The following is a 20566-nucleotide window of genomic DNA, read 5'->3' on the forward strand; positions in this document are numbered from 1 at the left end:
AAAAATCAAAATTTTTAGTTTTAGGAATTATTTTGCCTAGGAGTTAAGGAAAATGTTGCAAGACTTTTGAATGCGATCCTACCATCTATGAGGTCCCGAAACTAATTTTATTGATTTTTAAAGTTAAAAAATAGTAAAATTACTTTTATGGAACATGTGGTGCGATGAGAATGACTCGAATTTTTACTTATATTATTCTCGTAAAGATTTCCAAATCAATGTCAAAACATGGGTTATAACTCACAGTTTTTTTTTTTTTTTGAAAAAAATCGAAACTTTTAGTTGTAGGAAATATTTTGCCTGGGAGTTAAGGAAAATGTTGCAGGACTTTTGAAATGATCTAAACATTTTATGTGTCATGAAACAAATTTTTAAAGTTGAAAAATAGGAAAAACAAATATGAATCAATAAAAGTTCCCCGAAATATATTTTTATGTGTCAGAATGTCCTATAAACATATGGTGAGACAAATACTGACTTATAATGATTTTTTGTAAAAATTCTTAAATTGATTGGAAAACTTGGGTTATAACTCATAGTTTTTGTAAAAAAATCGACATTTTTAGTTTTGGAAAATATTTTGCATAGGAGTTAAGGAAAATGTTACAAGACTTTTGAATGTGATCATATCATCTATTATGTCCCGAAATCAAAATTTCCAAGTTTTTAAAGTTAAAAAAAATTTAAACTAGTTGAGGGCCCATCAAATTTATTTTTATGTGTGATGCGACTAAAATGACTCGAATTTTAACTTCTAATGAATTTAAAATTTGGTAAAAATTATTGATGAAACGAGATTAAAAAATGGGAACATATAGAGTATCGGCATACTATCGCAACTCATCCAGGCAATTTGTATCTGGGAAATTTGGAGGAAGGAAAAAAAAACAAAAACAAAAACAAATAGAGAGTAAATAGAGAAGCAAAAGAATTAGGTGGTATAATAAATGTATAAGCATATTGTTGCAGAAACCTAAGGAAGCAAAGAACCAATATACATCCTCTACAATGTGCCACAATGCTTACAAGATTGTCTAACAAATTATCTAGTATTGTATTCTTCAATCTGCACATAAAATCGGTAGCTTCCCTCAATCATTCATACGCCGGCTTCGGCCGGTAACCTGGTAACTCCTTCAAAATCATAAGCATGGAACTGTGCTCCATCAAATAGAAAATCCACATGTATTGCAATGATCAATGATATAGTCTTATTCAACTCTTGTCCCTATTTCTTGTTTGTTTCTATTTACCACTCGAATGCTTGCTGGTAATGATGTAAGATGCGATAAATATGGATCAAAATTGGCAATCATAGTGTATAATCAAGTGAATTAATCAAGTGCAGTTTTTCTTCGACCTGTCATTGGCTTAGGCAAACCATCAAATATTGGTTTCGCAATGACTGCAGTTGAAAAGGCTTGTAAATCTGGCTTCAAACTCCACTTAGATGTTGACCAGATGGATGCAGAACCGCTACTCTCGTGATCCTGCAAATTTGATGTGCTCGACGACTTCCTCACTCCAGATAATTCATCTGCTATAAGCGAATCACCCAGACCTACTGGTATAGGATTCAAGCCACCAGCTTCAACATCATTTCCTAAAGCAGTTCTATTAGCTGCTGTGGGTCTAAGGGCCAAGCACTTTCCTGTAATTGCTGAAAACCCGGCATTGCCGCTGTTATCTCCCAAAAGCTTCTCAGGGGTGCGAGAAAAGTCTGCTTCAGATTTCTGACGCCTTCTAATTCGCAATGGATCAGAGTCACCGTCAGCAGGCATGGAATCAGAAAGTTCACTATTCTCATCCAATTTAACTAGGCTTCTTGACTTTCGAGGTTGGCTCAAAGGTTGGTCAGAAGCTGTTGAGGCTCCAAGGAATGGCCCATCTTCTAAATAATGGGCACCTCCATTTTTGTAGACTGCCATTTCAAAACCTTCAGTTATAGAGTTCTGATTTCTTGGTTTCAGCCCGTAATAACTTTGTAATGAGTTCATAGCCAAGGAGGGTTTCTTCGTACAAGTAACTCTATGGGACCCAAAAGAGTTAAACAGATCACATTGTATGCTGCGAGGTGGGGTCTGGTTGGAACTACTGTGGCTGTATAAGCAAGTGTTAACATGGTAAGTCACAAATCAATCACAAACAAAACACGGTACAAAATAATATAATGACGAAAAAATGTTAAGCAATATTTAAAGACTAAGAGAACCTATTGACTTTCTTTTCGGTTCTATATTCACTGAGAGATAATTGACCTCTAATATATATCTTGACATGTTACCTAAAATGCACACTGCATTAGACCATAATCACCTAAAAATGCATTCCCAAAAATGAAAAAACTTTGTGATCGAGGCTGCCTCATTCAAGAAAGAAGCAACATCTCAAATATGACACAAAATGTCAGTTGAACACATTGACAGCAGATTAATACGAGAATCTGATTCCGAAGTGCATTTCCTAACAATAGGTGCAGATCCAACTGCTCCCTGCCCCAATCATGTGCTTCACTTATTTTGGGGAAGAACTAGAGGTGTAATACTATTATGTTTGGGATACAACTTTGACTTAATCATATATTCGGCTACTGTAAACAAGTTTGCAAACCAAAAAGTCAAATAACCAAACAAATTAAGAGTAGAGACAGATAATTACCCTGGTGTCTTGGAACCGTCTGATAAACAAGGGGATGGAGGATGCCTCCCAGGTAGTGGAATCTGAAGAACCCGGAGGCCAAACATTTGGCGATCTGTAACAAGGCCGTTAATCTTTTTGATGTCGGCCACCTACAATATCACCAAAACACTACTTATTTTCGACAAAAAGCTCGATAATCAAACAAGCAAACAAATAATAATCAGGCACATTGCCGAGATATCTGAAACACAATGCCCCTTTGGAAGCAATAAGAACATCAAAACTCAAACAATTATTCGCATTCCCAATTTTCCATTGACTACATCAGCTATGAGACTCAAACATTTCTCAGAATCCAGCAAATATTCGATTAACCAACAAAAAAATGACACAGAAAAACCCAGAAATTCAAAACAGTAAATGAAGCAGAAGAATTCCAAAGTTCACATGTATTTTTGGAGAAATGCAAAGATCAAAAGCGGAGATGAGGAAATGGAAATGGTACCTCAACGCCGTATTTGATGGCGACGCCAACAAGCGTGTCGAATTTGGAAACGACATGTTCTATGTACCCTACTCCTCCGCCACCGACCAAAGCGGGAGAGGAAGATCGTGGCGGCGACGAAACCGGGAGAAAAGGGGAAGACGAAGAAGAAGAAGCCGACATTGGATTGGTGTTGGTGTTATTGTATCGGTTATGCAAGGAGGACGAAATCACCTGATCTGCATGACTACAACAAAACTCGCTTTCCATCTCCCCCATTCAATTCACTTTCACTTTCACATTCGCAATCCGATTCCCTCCCAATCATATGTCATACCTCTCGATTCCAAATACAAATACGAATCTGAGAGGAAAAGCGATCGCCATCATTCGATTCTCGAACAAAATCGGAATCCCCCAACGCAGACGAGAGATCTAATCTATTGGAATTTGACTGATTCACCACCGATCGAATCAACCTGATGAATTCGAATCTGTCTTCCAAATGCAGCGTGCGATTTCGTCAATTCGTCGATTCTTCGATGCTTAGCTGGTTGCGGAAATTGAACCTCGAATGGACGATGATATGAAACGTTTATCTGCCGCCTCCTCCTCCTCCTCCTCCTCCCTTGTTCCTGAGATCTTGCGTCCTTCTTTTCCTCTTCCCGTTTTTACCTTCTCTCTCGCTTTCTCTCTCTTAAATTTTTAGATTGCGGATTAACCGATCGAGGCTACAGGTGACGTCACCCCACATCCCAGGCTATACTTTCTTAATTTGTAGTATTTTGGATGTAATTTATACGTTTTAATTTTTTCCTAATTTTGTTGGAAACTTTAACGAAAAGCTTCCATTTGTTCATTGCAACGAAAAACCATATTTTATACTGAAAAGTTAATTCTGGTATTATTCACCTTACCTTTTATTTTATATTTATCGTTAAAACTCAAAATTTTCAAGTTTTTTTCATTAGTTTTTCTAATTTTGTTTTGGTTTTACCCTTTATTTTTTGCTGTTTCTGTTTTCTTATTTGTTTTTTCTACCTGATATCAAGCGGTTAGTAAATGAAAAGTAATTCCTAACTGAATTCATTTTTAGTCCAAAACCAATCACAATTATTCAAATGGGCTGTCGTTTTTATGTTTGACCTTTCATTTTACTAAGCCAGCGCTAATCATGGAATAATCTCAAAAGAATTTTACGGGTTTATTCTCTCACCATTTTCTATTCAAAACGAAGAAGACCGTTATTACCCAAAAAAAAACAAAAAAACGAAGAAGACCGTTAGACCTTAGACCAAGTTTTTGCTTAAACAATGTTATATAGTGGGGGGGGGGGGGGGGAAAGTTTATATAAAACGAGTTTATCACCGCCATGTAGCATCTGATTGCTTTTCTATCGATCATCTTGGAGAAGTAAAAACTAATTTTGCCGCAAAGTCAAAGGTTAATGCTTTATTTTCCAGTTCCTAGCATTCCTTGTTGTCCAAGCTGCTTCTAGTCAATGGCGCTAATTGCTCTCATGATTTACTTCCAGTTGCCGCCTCCCTAACACCAGTTTCATTATTGTTACCTAATTCCGAATTTGTTCATAATTTATTGCCTGCAAGCCTCTACTCAACCTAAGTAACGAGTCAACAGAAAAAAGATAAAAATAAAAATGCTCAGATACAAATCCACACTACTATTCTCGAAACTGACCGTAAAAGTTTCCTGCATACCATAACAAATGTGGAGGCCCCAGATAACGACATGGTCCTCGTTTTTTAAGACTTTATATGACATACGATTGATTTTTGATGTGCTTCACCTTCATGTAACTAATGTGATACAGTAAAACAAGTTTAGCCATCCAACCTCATCATCTCGTGTCCCTAACATTGGTTTAGCAATCGCCTCATGAACCATGAGTCAGGCCATCTCTTCTGGCTGCTTAAACTGATGAGTAAATAGAGAATAAAAACCAGGCGTACAAGGCACCATAACCGTGGTCATATGCTTTATCTAATCAGTGTTACTCTCTAAGGTGGTTGCATCTCTCATACCAAGACCATTGTAGATGTGACACCAATGGCACAAAACCGGCATTACATCTTTTTATGGAAAAATGATCCGAATCCAGCTCAACCCTCGCTAGACTCCCATAAACTCATTGGGAAGCCTCTTGATAACAGTTAGCCGCAATATCCTGCAGGTGTTACAAGCCTTTTAAGCCACAGGGATGTTAGGTTCGTTTAAATTCACAAAGGCCTCAGCTCGAGCCATGCGTGCCATTGCCGCATTCCAAGACACAAGATGATTCATAAACGTATCCACGTACTTTCCCCTGTCATTCTGTTAACAAGTTACCCAAGGATCATTAAAAAATTAGAGCCACCTAGTGGAAACTAAATGAAGTTTGATACCAATACAAACCTTGAAATCCAGATAATAAGCATGCTGCAAGAACGAAAGCAAAAAGGAAAAAGTATTAGCATATTTAAGAAAATTTCATCTCCCTCCCCGCGAGAGAGAGAGAGAGAGAGAGAGAGAGGAGGGGGTGGGGCGGGTAGAAAAGAGCAGAGAGCGAGAGATATCATTTACACACCTCCCAAAGATCCAAACTGATTATTGGCTGCAGGATAAGAGATAATTAATGAAACTGCTGAAATAAGTGTCAGAAAAAAATTGGGAAAAATTGGTTTTACTTACTATGTCATCCCAAACAATTGGGCAAATGGCATTCGAAGTTTTAATTATCTGAAGTCGTCTCTCTTCTCTCTTTACTGGGAAAATGAAACAAGGAAAATTATCGGTAACCAGAGGAGTTATTTAGCAAACAAGGTCACAAGATGAATTCTTTGGCAGGTAAGTACAGAAACTTAGTGATGTTGAACTCGAAAAAATTAATGTAAGTTTGAGATTACCCAATCAATGAATATGAGGAAAATTCATTCTTTGAAATTCCAGACACATTAACTCACACAAGTTCAGAAATAAACATGAGAAAGGACTTACAAACAAGCCAAACCCAGCCAGAGCCAAATAGCGTAAGTGCTGCTTCTGTAAACTTCTCTCTGAAGTTTGAAAAGGAACCAAAATCCTTTTCTATCTGCTGAAGGACACCCAGTTGGGGCATCTCTCCTCCTCCCGGTTGCATGGACTCCCAAAAGAAGTCATGATTCCACACCTACAACGATAAAGTCAAAGAATGTCATCTCATAATCCCCAAATTAGATGTCGAACAAGGTCAACTTTCCTTGTTGCATATCACTTTTCACAACATGTCACCTGTTTGCAACATTTTTTCATGCTATGACCAAGACTGGACTTCAAGTTTGTGAGTCTTAAACCAGTCTGAAACTGCACTAAACCTTTAGGAACAACCTACCAGGAAAACTAAAAATTTGAACAAGCTTTAGAATCAGTTCTGCTTCAAGCTACATGATTGTATCACATATTGTCCGGTGGTAGTATATTTGAGCCTAAGAAAGTCAACTAAGCATATAACAGCCTGTAGCTAAACATTCCACATCTTTGATCAGTGACCCCTATGCAGGCTCATTGATAGCATTTAAAAATGATCCAGTCAAGAAAAGTATACAAATCAGCTAACGATTTTGTAGATACCTGAGCAGCGTTGTTAAATTCAGGCAAAGGATTCCCATTATTATAAGTTGCTTTGACAAGTTCATCGAAAGTGTAGCCATATAGTACGTCACTCTTCTCCAGCTGTTTGTTCAGACCTTCCACATAGTTTCGATGATGGCCTCCCCAGTGAACTTCCAATGTTCTCTGACTCATATAAGGCTCCAAAGCATCCTGAAAAAAGAAACATTACACTTCAGTCAGGGAAGATCATATGCATGTTGTACGTATAATATAATTTCATGTATGTATCATCACGCGACAAGAATAAGCAGCTGGACACAGAATAGTAATCTCCACACAATAAGATTTACAACGCGAGATGGATAACTGCGATAAGTGAGGGCTTCATAGAATCAAATGCTACACCACACGAACTTCAGAAACCAAACAGTCACATCACTAAAGTATCTTGCAAATCCAATCAGGTTATAAGACATTGACAAAGGCAAATAGGAAACCTAAAAACTTCTTCTCTTCATGCACCTAATGTGACAGTAGAAGCTGACTTGGCCAACCCGATTTCATGTCCTTAAAAATTGGTTTAGCAAAACGAGAAAGTAGTTTACTTACAAGTTTATAGGGAGGGTTTTTCAATCCATAGTAACCGACAACTCTAGAAGCTCTTGGAGACCCATCGGGCTGTCTTTTCTGCTGCTTACACTGAGAAAATAGAGAGCCAACAGACACTCATTCTCTAACCAAATGTTGTGAACAAAAAACCACATTTTATAGCGCAATCGAATATTTGAATCCGTTACAACTTATAAGGGGAAAATAAACGCGGCAGGAGCGAAAACACAAACGAAATTACAACAAACTATATAGAAAAATAGCCAAGTACACAATAATTACGTACCGGAAGAGGAAGCTGGGAACTCTTAAAAGAGTGAGAAAATTCAGTCAATAAAAGGTGAGAGCTTGGAGGTGAAGGACTAGAAAAACAGAGCATCATTGCTCTCCTTTAATTGCTCCTCTCGCACTCAAATATGATTTAACTGAACTGAAACAAGCAAAATTTGAGGGCTGACATACTTGAACAACAGAACATTAACATAATTAACATAATTAAGAGAGAGAGAGAGAGACCTTGGTAGTTGGTGTTGATGACGAGCGGCGTCCGGTGGAAAGAGAGAGAAGCTTTTCATATGAAAGGAGGGGGGTTATCGTTTCGTCTGCATTTTCTGTTCATTTGTTTACTTTTTCGGCCTCCTATCATTGCCAATTTACATTCTGACCAGAAAAATCACTGTTCGTTCGACTCAGGTCCATTTGTTTACCATTTCGTCCTCCTATCACTGCCGAAAGGAAAATCCAAGATTTTAACTCCCCGGGGACAGTATAACAAAAATTGGGAATTCAAGATACCATCTTTTCTACCACTTATTCTTTAACATTCCTATGAGAGTACTGTATAAGAGTATTTCTTTCTAAATATTGAAAATTTAAAATACATAATTAAATTTTGAAGCATCAACAACAATTTCCTTCCTTTATCCACTTTTCAATTTTGCCACGTTTTTTGTTGAATTAGTGGTCAACAACAACAACAACAACAACAACAAAGCCTTTTCCCACTAAGTGGGGTCGGCTATATGAATCCTAGAACGCCATTGCGCTCGGTTTTGTGTCATGTCCTCCGTTAGATCCAAGTACTCTAAGTCTTTTCTTAGAGTCTCTTCCAAAGTTTTCCTAGGTCTTCCTCTACCCCTTCGGCCCTGAACCTCTGTTCCGTAGTCACATCTTCGAACCGGAGCATCATTCGGCCTTCTTTGCACATGTCCAAATCACCGGAGCCGATTTTCTCTCATCTTTCCTACAATTTCGGCTACTCCTACTTTACCTCGGATATCCTCATTCCCAATCTTATCCTTTCTCGTGTGCCCACACATCCCACGAAGCATCCTCATCTCCGCTACACCCATTTTGTGTACGTGTTGATGCTTCACCGCCCAACATTCTGTGCCATACAACATCGCTGGCCTTATTGCCGTCCTATAAAATTTTCCCTTCAGCTTCAGTCGCCTACGACGGTCACACAACACGCCGGATGCATTCTTACACTTCATCCATCCAGCTCGTATTCTATGGTTGAGATCTCCATCTAATTCTCCGTTCTCTTGCAAGATAGATCCTAGGTAGCGAAAACGGTCGCTTTTTGTGATCTTCGCTAGATTGCTCCGGTCATTAGTGTGGATAAGTATATAAATGGATAGAGATAGGAAAGCAAACACAAGATGTACGTGGTTCACCCAGATTGGCTACGTCCACGGAATAGAAGAGTTCTCATTAATTGTGAAGGCTTTACACAAGTACATAGGTTCAAGCTCTCCTTTAGTGAGTACAAGTGAATGATTTAGTACAAATGACATTAGGAAATATTGTGGGAGAATGATCTCGTAATCACGAAACTTCTAAGTATCGGAGTGTGGTGTCGTCTTGACTTGCCTTATCTGTCTCATAGGTAGATGTGGCATCTTCTCTGGAAGTACTCTTCTTCCATCCAGGGGTGGTATCTTTAACTGGTGGAGATGCACAAGGTAATGTATCAATTTCACTTGAAGCTTACTTGTAGTTTCAGGCTTGGTCAAGCGCGATACAAACCATGTAGTATGAGTCCCCCAAGTCGCCGAGCTAGGGGGTCTGCTGAAAGAGGTGACAGACAAGGTAAGCAATCAGAGCTCCGACTGATTGTTCACCTTCTCCCCATCTTGCAGCAGCATGAAGGATAAAGAGAAGAAAAATGAGAAGAGATGATATGAGATACTTTTGCTTTTGAAGAAGTAACTTTCCACAGGCTTATTCTTGAACTGAGCTGGAGGGTTTTCTGGTTTCCTCCAGAGTATAAGGCCGACTGAAGAATTTGAGGGTCAAAACAAGTCCATCAAATCTAGAGTACGTTCCACCCTGCTGATATGGGATACTTTTGCTTTTGACAGAGTAATGGATGTATCGGCACGTGTGCTGTTACGCTTGTCTCCACATGCTTCCTTGTATCCTTCGCACTTGCCCTATCTGTTCCTCAAGTAGATGCGGAATCTTCCCTGGAAACATAAGATGTTGAAGATGAGTACTCGAGAGCAATGCCAGGTAAGTAATCAGGTAAGGGGTTCCAGGCAGTCAGTTCCTGGCTGGAAGCTTGATTCCAAGTGCTGACTGATTGCTCTCTTTCTCCTTGTCTTGCAGGTAAAAACAAGGCCAAAGGAAAAGACAGGGAAAAAGCATGATATGGGATACTCTTGCTTTTAACCCTGATGATATGAGATATTCTTGCTCTAGTATAGCTTGTTTGCAGAGGTATTATCGGGGGGAAAGAAAGCTGAATATTTCGAAAGGCTTCGTTGGGAGTGCCCTCTCAGATATGATGAAGGGTTGAGCATTTTTGCAGGTCTGCCTGTCCGTTGGGGATGAAGGTCGACATATATAGGAGTCTCCCTAACAAGTAGTAATGCTATTCCTTTACCCTGCTTGGTCATAGCACGGTAGTGGGAGCTACCAGTTTCACATGTTTTAACTCTGTCAGAGCACTTTGAAAAAGTGGTCTGTGGTATCTGGCTCTCGAGATTCGGAGAACGATGCCTTTTCGATTTTTGCGAAAGCAATCATGCTGGGGGTCTGGCTCTCGAGATTCGGAGAGCAGTGTCTCTTCGATTTTTGAGAAAGTAATCATGTTGGGAGTCTGGCTCTCGAGATTCGGAGGGCGGTGCCTCTTCGATTTTGGAGCAAGCAATCTTGTTGGGAGTGTTGTCTCGAATGTGAGTAAAGGTTGGGCATGTTTGCTAGTCTACCTTGCCACGAAGCACAAAGGTTGACACACAGGGACTTTCCAATTATCCAGCAATGGTACTGTTCCTTTACCCTCTCTTCGATTTTGAGAAAGTAGTCATGCTGGGAGTCTGGCTCTCGAGATTCGGAGGACGGTGCCTCTTCGATTTTGGAGCAAGCAATCTTGTTGGGAGTGTTTTCTCGAATGTGAGTAAAGGTTGGGCATGTTTGCTAGTCTACCTTGCCACGAAGCACAGAGGTTGACAAACAGGGACTTTCCAATTATCCAGCAGTGGTACTGTTCCTTTACCCTTGTGGGTAATAATATGGTAGCTAGACCTTCAAAATTTATGTGTCTAAACTTTGTTAGTGCTGTTTCTTTGCTATTCTTTTACCTTTCTTGGTCAGAGCGATGTAGTGGGAGCTGCAAGCTTCACGTGCTCAACTTTGGCAGAGAACTTTGGCAAAGTTATCTGTGGTACCCATGAGCTATTGTTGTGTGTAGGAAGTGGGTGATTGAACAGTAAGATTCATGTGCTTTCCACTTCACCAGAAGTCTTCGACAGAATGCCCATAATTTCTGCAAAGCTGAGTGTGCGTGTGACAGGTGCTGACAAGGCTAGAAAAGTAGGTGCCTCTTCGATTTCTGAGATCGGCCCTCGTGGTCTCTGAGCAGTCCAGCTTTTGAGAAAGCGAGCGCCTCTTCGATTGATTCGGAGAACGATGCCTCATCGATTTTTGAGAAAGCAATCGTGCTGGGGGTCTGGCTCTCGAAGATTCGGGGAGCAGTGTCTCTTCGATTTTTGAGAAAGTAATCATGTTGGGAGTCTGGCTCTCGAGATTCGGAGGGCGGTGCCTCTTCGATTTTGGAGCAAGCAATCTTGTTGGGAGTGTTTTCTCGAATGTGAGTAAAGGTTGGGCATGTTTGCTAGTCTACCTTGCCACGAAGCACAGAGGTTGACACACAGGGACTTTCCAATTATCCAGCAATGGTACTGTTCCTTTACCCTCTCTTCGATTTTTAAGAAAGTAGTCATGTTGGGAGTCTGGCTCTCGAGATTCGGAGGACGGTGCCTCTTCGATTTTGGAGCAAGCAATCTTGTTGGGAGTGTTTTCTCGAATGTGAGTAAAGGTTGGGCATGTTTGCTAGTCTACCTTGCCACGAAGCACAGAGGTTGACACACAGGGACTTTCCAATTATCCAGCAGTGGTACTGTTCCTTTACCCTTGTGGGTAATAATATGGTAGCTAGACCTTCAAAATTTATGGGTCTAAACTTTGTTAGTGCTGTTTCTTTGCTATTCTTTTACCCTTCTTGGTCAGAGCGATGTAGTGGGAGCTGCAAGTGCTCAACTTTGGCAGAGAACTTTGGCAAAGTTTTCTGTGGTACCCATGAGCTATTGTTGCGTGTGGGAAGTGGGTGATTGAACAGTAAGATTCATGTGTTTTCTACTTCCCCAGAAGTCTTCGACAGAATGCCCATAATTTCCGCAAAGCTGAGTGTGCGTGTGACAGGTGCTGACAAGGTTGGAAAAGTAGGTGCCTCTTCGATTTCTGAGATCGGCCCTCGTGGTCTCTGGGGAGCCCAGCTTTTGAGAAAGCGGGCGCCTCTTCGATTTCTGAGATCAGCCTTTGAGGTCTTTGAGCAGCCCAACTTTTGAGAAAGCAAACGCCTCTTCGATTTCTGAGCAGGCGCCTCTTCGATTTCTGAAGCTCCGTCGAGTGCAGATTTTTATAGGGGCTGGCATTAAGTTCCAAAGCACACTTGAATCTCCACCAGTAGAAGCTTCATTCTTGCACTTCTAAGATCTTGATTTGTCCGACCTCTTCTCTCTTCAACACCTTTGAAAATGTCTGGCCCCTCCGACCGTCGTTTTGACTTGAACCTTGTTGAAGAGGCAGCCCCGCCTTCTCCAGACAACATATGGCGCCCATCCTTCGTCTCCCCTACTGGTCCTCTTACCGTTGGGGATTCCGTGATGAAGAATGATATGACCGCTGCGGTGGTGGCCAGGAACCTTCTCACTCCCAAAGATAACAGACTACTTTCCAAACGGTCTTATGAGTTAGCTGTTAAGGATTCGCTGGCTCTCAGTGTTCAGTGTGCAGGTTCTGTGTCTAATATGGCCCAACGCCTATTTGCTCGAACCCGCCAAGTTGAATCATTGGCGGCTGAAGTGATGAGTCTCAAACAGGAGATTAGAGGGCTCAAGCATGAGAATAAACAGTTGCACCGGCTCGCACATGACTATGCTACAAACATGAAGAGGAAGCTTGACCAGATGAAGGAAACTGATGGTCAGGTTTTACTTGATCATCAGAGATTTGTGGGTTTGTTCCAAAGGCATTTATTGCCTTCGTCTTCTGGGACTGTACCGCGTAATGAAGCTCCAAATGATCAACCTCTGATGCCTCCTCCTTCTAGGGTTCTGTCCAGTACTGAGGCTCCAAATGATCCCCCTCCGGTGCCTTCTCTTTCTGGGGCTCTACCGACTTCTGAGACTTCTCCTAAGCAACCTTTGTGAAGGCTCCCTCTTGTGTGTTTATTTTGACTCATGTATATGTACATATTTGTAGCTTATCGGGGATATCAATAAATAAGATTTCCTTCATTTCAACGTATTGTGTTAGATACACCAAAACCTTATTCGCTAAGTTCTTTGAATTTTCTTTTGTTGAAGCTTGTATGTTGAAGCTTTCTGAGTAGAGCATGTAGGTTGGGGTAGTGTTCCCTTAATTTTCCGAGTGAGGAAAACTTCTCGGTTGGAGACTTGGAAAATCCAAGTCACTGAGTGGGATCGGCTATATGAATCTTAGAACGCCATTGTGCTCGATCCTGTGTCATGTCCTTCGTTAGATCCAAGTACTCTAAGTCTTTTCTTAGAGTCTCTTCCAAAGTTTTCCTAGGTCTTCCTCTACCCCTTCGGCCCTGAACCTCTGTCCCATAGTCGCATCTTCTAATCGGAGCGTCAGTATGCCTTCTTTGCACATGTCCAAACCACCGTAACCGATTTTCTCTCATCTTTCCTTCAATTTCGGCTACTCCTACTTTACCCCGGATATCCTCATTCCTAATCTTATCCTTTCTCGTGTGCCCACACATCCAACGAAGCATCCGCATCTCCGCTACACCCATTTTGTGTACGTGTTGATGTTTCACCGCCCAACATTCTGTGCCATACAGCATCGCCGGCCTTATTGCCGTCCTATAAAATTTTCCCTTGAGCTTCAGTGGCATACGGCGGTCACATAACACGCCGGATGCATTCTTCCACTTCATCCATCCAGCTTGTATTCTATGGTTGAGATCTCCATCTAATTCTCCGTTCTTTTGCAAGATAGATCCTAGGTAACGAAAACGGTCGCTCTTTGGTATTTCTTGATCTCCGATCCTCACCCCTAACTCGTTTTGGCCTCCATTTGCACTGAACTTGCACTCCATATATTCTGTCTTTGATCGGCTTAAGCGAAGACCTTTAGATTCCAACACTTCTCTCCAAAGGTTAAGCTTTGCATTTACCCCTTCCTGAGTTTCATCTATCAACACTATATCGTCTGCGAAAAGCATACACCAAGGAATATCATCTTGAATATGTCCTGTTAACTCATCCATTACCAACGCAAAAAGGTAAGGACTTAAGGATGAGCCTTGATGTAATCCTACAGTTATGGGAAAGCTTTCGGTTTGTCCTTCATGAGTTCTTACGGCAGTCTTTGCTCCTTCATACATATCCTTTATAGCTTGGATATATGCTACTCGTACTCCTTTCTTCTCTAAAATCCTCCAAAGAATGTCTCTTGGGACCCTATCATACGCTTTTTCCAAATCTATAAAGACCATGTGTAAATCCTTTTTCCCATCTCTATATCTTTCCATCAATCTTCGTAAGAGATAGATTGCCTCCATGGTTGAGCGCCCTGGCATGAACCCGAATTGGTTGTCCGAAACCCGTGTCTCTTGCCTCAATCTATGCTCAATGACTCTCTCCCAGAGCTTCATTGTATGACTCATTAGCTTAATACCCCTATAGTTCATGCAATTTTGTACGTCGCCCTTATTCTTGTAGATAGGCACCAAAGTGCTCGTTCGCCACTCATTTGGCATCTTCTTCGTTTTCAAAATCCTATTGAAAAGGTCAGTGAGCCATGTTATACCTGTCTCTCCCAAAAGTTTCCACACTTCGATTGGTATATCGTCTGGGCCTATTGCTTTTTTATGCTTCATCTTCTTCAAAGCTACAACCACTTCTTCCTTCCGGATTCGACGATAAAAAGAGTAGTTTCTACACTCTTCGGAGTTACTCAACTCCCCTAAAGAAGCACTCATTTCATGTCCTTCATTGAAAAGATTATGAAAATAACCTCTCCATCTGTCTTTAACCGCGTTCTCTGTAGCAAGAACCTTTCCATCCTCATCCTTGATGCACCTCACTTGGTTTAGGTCCATTGTCTTCTTTTCCCTTGCTCTAGATAGTTTATAGATATCCAACTCTCCTTCTTTGGTATCTAGTCGTTTATACATATCGTCGTAAGCCGCTAACTTAGCTTCTCTGACAGCTTTCTTCGCCTCTTGCTTCGCTTTTCTATACCTTTCACCATTTTCATCGGTCCTCTCCTTGTATAAGGCTTTACAACATTCCTTCTTAGCCTTCACCTTTGTTTGTACCTCCTCATTCCACCACCAAGATTCCTTTTGGTGTGGGGCAAAGCCCTTGGACTCTCCTAATACCTCTTTTGCTACTTTTCGGATACAACTAGCCATGGAATCCCACATTTGGCTAGCTTCCCCCTCTCTATCCCACACACATTGGGTGATTACCTTCTCTTTGAAAATGGCTTGTTTTTCTTCTTTTAGATTCCACCATCTAGTCCTTGGGCACTTCCAAGTCTTGTTCTTTTGTCTTACGCTTTTGATATGTACATCCATCACCAACAAGCGATGTTGATTAGCCACGCTCTCTCCTGGTATAACTTTGCAATCCTTACAAGTTATACGATCCCCTTTCCTCATTAGAAGAAAATCTATTTGTGTTTTTGACGACCCACTCTTGTAGGTGATCACATGTTCTTCTCTCTTCTTAAAGAAGGTGTTGGCTAATAAGAGATCATATGCCATTGCAAAATCCAAGATAGCTTCCCCATCCTCGTTTCTCTCCCCAAAACCATGGCCACCATGAAAACCTCCATAGTTGCCTGTCTCCCTGCCCACGTGTCCATTTAAATCTCCTCCTATAAATAACTTCTCCGTCTGAGCAATTCCTTGCACCAAGTCTCCAAGATCTTCCCAAAATTTCTCCTTCGAACTCGTATCCAACCCTACTTGAGGTGCGTACGCACTAATCACATTGATAAGTTCTTGTCCTATTACAATCTTGATTGCCATGATTCTATCTCCTACCCTCTTGACATCTACAACATCTTGTACCAAGGTCTTGTCCACGATGATGCCAACACCGTTTCTCGTTCTATTTGTGCCCGAATACCAAAGTTTAAACCCTGAGTTTTCTAGATCCTTTGCCTTACTACCAACCCACTTAGTTTCTTGTAGGCACATAATATTTATCCTTCTCCTCACCATAACTTCCACTACTTCCATAGATTTTCCCGTTAAGGTTCCTATATTCCACGTTCCTAAACGCATTTTGCTCCCTTGAGCTCTACCTTTCTGTCCTAGCTTCTTCACCCTCCCCCGTCTAATAGGATCAAAGTACTTCTTTTGTGTGTCCCGGGTAAAGTTGATAGGAGCATATGCTCCCAAACAACTTTGAGTGGAGTCGTTCGAAAAGAAGTTTATATGGCCCCCTTGCTCATTTAACACTGCATCCGGGTGCCGATGGAGATACAGCGACCCTTGCTCACTTATCACTGTGCTCAGGCCACACAGCGCGCCACTTACGGGTGACGCCCTAGCTTTAGCGCGATTTTGTTCTGGATTCATTTTCATAAGGATTCGACGTGATCATGGAGTGCCGGCTGTCGACTACCTGACGCCCTCCCCCTCCTGCCCTCCCCCTCCTCCTTTATCCGGTCAAGTGGCCAAAAACCTTTCGGTGCATATAATAAAAAATGAGGACATAAAGATGTGGGAACATCATTATGAGGAGACAAATGATCATGTTTCCTTTTGATTTGTTGAATTTTCAAAGGCAGAGAATTTGGTTTTTTACTTCCACCCTTTGCCTTTGCCTTTGGAGAAGTAGAGAAAGCATCATTTGTTTTTTGGTGAAGCCCAACTCTGCTCAGAGAACAGAGTAGCAGAGCATCCGAGCAGAGAAGGAGTGCTGCATTCCTCATTGGAAGAGAGCACCTCTCTTCGGTTAGTAATCATTCATCAAAGTTGTATTTGTTGTATTAGCTTTGAGCTTCGTATAGAGAGGAAATTATTCACAATATTTCATTCTCTATTTGGTTCTTTGGTGTGTGAAAGTTATTGGTTGTATTGGAGTTTTAGGTTGTGAGATTGACAACACTTTGTAAACTCCCATTTGGTTGATAGTGGATTATTGGGTGAGCTCCTACTACTCCGAGGACGTACTCAAGTTAAACTGACTGTTGAGGAACCTCGTTAAAATCTTGGTGTATTTTATATTTTGTTCTTGCATTCCATTTGATATATTTCTTGTGGATTAGCTTGAATTGGTTCCAATTGGTTTGGTGTTATCCTAGCACAACATTTTCCTTGTACCAATTTCGTGGTATACCATTTATCGTTTCGTCTGGTTTTCCGTGGTATAGACATTTCGAATTCGAAGATGCTCTTTTCTCCAGAGGAGTAAACCAAAGAAAATTTACTTAAGAAGTCAATCAATGGATGGATAGATCCCTTTCAAATGGCTTATACAAATTATCTTACTGTGAGCGTGTAAAAATATATTTCAAAGTATGTGTCCGCGGAAGGTTATAATTACAGAAAAATTACAATATCAAATGAATGAGGCATTGACCCCTCTCCACTTCGCAGCTTTGGATACCTGATCGATCATATATGTGCTATGTCACCAGTACAAAATTGCAAAAGCACCATTCTTAAACCTGCATAAATACACATGTCAATGAACGATTCTAAATGACGAGATGATTTATCTTAGAACGCCCAAGAGCACTTAAAATAATTACCGTGCGTAGATTAAAACTTTATCCAAGATACCGAAGCAAGACCCCGTCATTCCCCAGCACAAATCCTTTTTTGTCATCAATAAACCTGCAGCAGTATAGAAATTACAACACCAAGTTGCAGTATTTCGAATCCATTGAAAAATCTCTCGCGGTACGATCGCTAAAAAGAATTGCTATTGGCACTCCATAAATCTAATCGGGCACTTCAAACTTTCTATATTTAGAAAGAAATATTCTCTTGTACCACATGAGGAGTGCACAATTAGATTTTGGATTATCAATAATAGTTCCTAAGGGGAATACCAAATACCAAATTCATAGACAAACGTCTGGAGAGATTAGACTTACTTTACAGAGTATAGATTGGCTGCAATATTGTCCGCTGCTTTGTCACGGGTCCATGTCTTGCCACCATTGGTAGTCTGCAGTAAAATCCCACTTCCCCCGGCTGCCCAAGCCTCATCCTGCGTAGTACAAAAACAGTCACTAAACATGTAAAAACTAATTACACTAGAAGGGTTCTGATTACAGTAATTGAAGGAGACCAGACAAGCACATGAACGGAAAACCATTACCTTTGATCGGTACCCGACATCAAGAATGCCAAAACCCCGGCTTTGGACTGGAACTTCTTCAAAATCCTCTGTTAACTGAAATAATAAGCAATATCTTAGCTTCTATGCTATGAGAGTGACAAGGTTACAAGGTGAATTATTCTTCTTGCATGATAAGGTCACAGGGAAAAACAGTATTTACTTACCCCGGTACCTTTGCTCAGATAAAGTCCCCCTCCACGAACAAGGAGCCAAAGACCACCATCGGCTCTCCATCCCATGTTTTGAATTCTTCTTGCAATTGTTCTGTTATGTGGCTGCCAGTATGGCTGAAAATGTAAAGAAGGCAATGAATCACAGGCTTCACAGTTAACATGAGTGCATGAGTATATCCCACAAACTTACTGCATCTGAATTTTCAGGGGGTAAAAGATAAAACACAGTGATTAGACAGAAGGAAAAGCCATATTGCATGGAAAAAGAGAAACTCACCTGGCCAGGCTCCCAAGTGAGATAGAAATTACCGCGGCTTGAGACGGCAACATATTTTCCATCGGGTGAGCGATTCACAGAATTAAAAGTTCCAGTGTAGTAACTTGCACCACTAATTCCACTAGAAACTGTTCTGAAAAAGCAATGGAGATACATGAAACTTGTTGCCTTTGTATCGTCAATAAAAGAGCAACCAACTTAAACAATATGAAAATCTGAGGAAAACGAAAAGAAACCATCTCAGATATTCACGATATACGTAAAATCTCAAACTTCGAAATATTGTGTGAACGTCTTAAGTTTCCAACTATAATCTTTAATCCGACCACTGAATGAAAACATACCTATTAAGAGTAGCGGAAACAGTCTCCTGAACAGCAGCCCTCCAGTTGTAGCCTCTGTTTGATGTCACATAAATTGCACCTTCGTCAGTCACCATCTCTGCACTCTTCTCACCAGTTGCCTTTATATACACCTGGAAACATTACAAACAGATAGGCTTATCTCAGCTTACCAATATCCAAACGGAAAACAATGTTGATTACTTCATCCAATGTTTTCATTACTTCGTAAGAAACTGCATCACGGATATCAGCTATCACTTAAATTGCATAGAATCACGCTAAAAGGGGATATTTGAGATTAAATGAGTAATAGAAAGATTTACCATATCTCCAGGAAGCTGAGAGCTTAGCGGTATCCTTTCCCAGCTGTCTCCGGAATCAGAGGTGTGCAACAGAATTGCAGGCTTTCCAACAATCCAACCCTCCTTCCCTTTGAAGCTTATGGCATTGAATCTGTAATTAAAATCTTCATCTTCAGCTGACGGAATCGAACGCTGAACCCAAGTTTCTCCGCCATCCTTCGTCTCTAAAAGGGTTTGCCTGGTCCCCAAAAGAAAACCTACCCACATAAATTAACCAACAAATACTCAATTTTAATTCCAGATAATATGAATTTTAGCATTAACTAACAGCACTTGGAATTTTATCGCATGCATTTTCTGAGGAGCCAAACAACAGATTGTAGAGAGAGAGAGAGAGAGAGAGGGAGAGAGGGAGAGAGAAATTGGGTTTACCGTGCTTGGGGTCCTCGGGTACAAAAGCAATGTCGAGGAGGACGACCCCGGGGTCGATAGGAAGGGAAACTTTCTCCCACTCCGAAAGCGCGGGATCCTCCGCCTTGGCCGGCAGTACGGATCCGAACAGCGGCAAAGTGGTGAGGGATAGAGACAGCGCCGCCGTCTCAGAAACGAAGTGTCTGCGACTGACGAGGGAAGAATCGGAGGACGAAGAAGAAGCTCGAGGTATAGATAGAGAGGTCCGGAAACGGCGAGGAGTGGTTGCGAATTCGAGAGAGGGTTTCAGGTGAATTGTTGGTTTGGAGAAGTCCGTCGTCAGTTGCAGAGAAGTCGCCATTTTCATACTCTCTATCTCGCTCGAGTCTAGACCCCTCTCTTATCCCTCTTATCCGGAACAAAGATGCATGGCTTCGCGGGTGATTTCGGAAACATCCACGTGGATAGACCTTATAAAGTATCTATTATGTCAGTCTATAATAAGTAAAGCAATAAAGAAGGATCAACAGGGGATGTAGCTCAGATGGTAGAGCGCTCGCTTAGCATGCGAGAGGTATGGGGATCGATACCCCACTTCTCCATTCTTTTTGCCTAATTTTTTGTGTTTTAAATTTTTTTTTTTGGTATTAAATTACTGTTTAGCAATTCAAAAAAGTGTTATTGCACTTTTCATGCACATTTTTAAAACATTTCAATCTCATTTTGCAATTTTACACATTTGATATATTTTTTTTATATTGTCAAATGATAGATTTATTAAGTGTTATATTTTCTGTTAATTTAACAGTTAAATAATCACGTGCAAAACATGAG

The 20566-nt window shown here is 40.9% G+C and overlaps 3 protein-coding genes and 1 non-coding gene across 5 annotated transcripts; 1 reads left to right on the forward strand and 3 right to left on the reverse strand.

Moving 5' to 3' along the window:
• Nucleotides 1–915: 915 nt before the first annotated feature.
• Nucleotides 916–3896, reverse strand: LOC103425599 (uncharacterized). Its single transcript, XM_008363691.4, has 3 exons — nucleotides 3146–3896; nucleotides 2659–2789; nucleotides 916–2100 (listed from the first exon to the last, which is right to left on the reverse strand). Exons 1-3 carry the CDS (start codon nucleotides 3401–3403, stop codon nucleotides 1335–1337), a joined length of 1155 nt encoding a protein of 384 aa, XP_008361913.1. The 5' UTR covers nucleotides 3404–3896; the 3' UTR covers nucleotides 916–1334.
• A 922-nt stretch (nucleotides 3897–4818) lies between these two features.
• Nucleotides 4819–8046, reverse strand: LOC103425598 (superoxide dismutase [Fe] 3, chloroplastic-like). Of its 2 annotated transcripts, none has more exons than XM_008363689.4 (9): nucleotides 7838–8046; nucleotides 7608–7751; nucleotides 7322–7411; nucleotides 6731–6922; nucleotides 6119–6290; nucleotides 5813–5886; nucleotides 5709–5735; nucleotides 5537–5560; nucleotides 4819–5455 (listed from the first exon to the last, which is right to left on the reverse strand). In XM_008363689.4, exons 2-9 carry the CDS (start codon nucleotides 7701–7703, stop codon nucleotides 5330–5332), a joined length of 801 nt encoding a protein of 266 aa, XP_008361911.1. In that variant the 5' UTR covers nucleotides 7704–7751; nucleotides 7838–8046; the 3' UTR covers nucleotides 4819–5329. The 2 variants fall into 2 exon arrangements, with proteins under 2 accessions (XP_008361911.1, XP_008361912.1); XM_008363690.4 differs by having other exon boundaries at nucleotides 7608–7746; nucleotides 7838–7966.
• A 9240-nt stretch (nucleotides 8047–17286) lies between these two features.
• LOC103403404 (photosystem II stability/assembly factor HCF136, chloroplastic) lies at nucleotides 17287–20333 on the reverse strand. Its single transcript, XM_008342229.4, has 9 exons — nucleotides 19754–20333; nucleotides 19343–19578; nucleotides 19020–19150; nucleotides 18676–18808; nucleotides 18390–18512; nucleotides 18205–18279; nucleotides 17978–18093; nucleotides 17630–17714; nucleotides 17287–17545 (listed from the first exon to the last, which is right to left on the reverse strand). Exons 1-8 carry the CDS (start codon nucleotides 20097–20099, stop codon nucleotides 17648–17650), a joined length of 1227 nt encoding a protein of 408 aa, XP_008340451.1. The 5' UTR covers nucleotides 20100–20333; the 3' UTR covers nucleotides 17287–17545; nucleotides 17630–17647.
• On the forward strand, nucleotides 20262–20334 carry TRNAA-AGC (transfer RNA alanine (anticodon AGC)). Its single transcript has one exon. It is a non-coding gene; the product is annotated as a tRNA-Ala (tRNA).
• The last annotated feature ends 232 nt before the right edge of the window (nucleotides 20335–20566 follow it).

The sequence above is a fragment of the Malus domestica genome, chromosome 16 (genome assembly GCF_042453785.1).
Source record: "Malus domestica chromosome 16, GDT2T_hap1".
NCBI classification, from domain to species: Eukaryota; Viridiplantae; Streptophyta; class Magnoliopsida; order Rosales; family Rosaceae; genus Malus; species Malus domestica.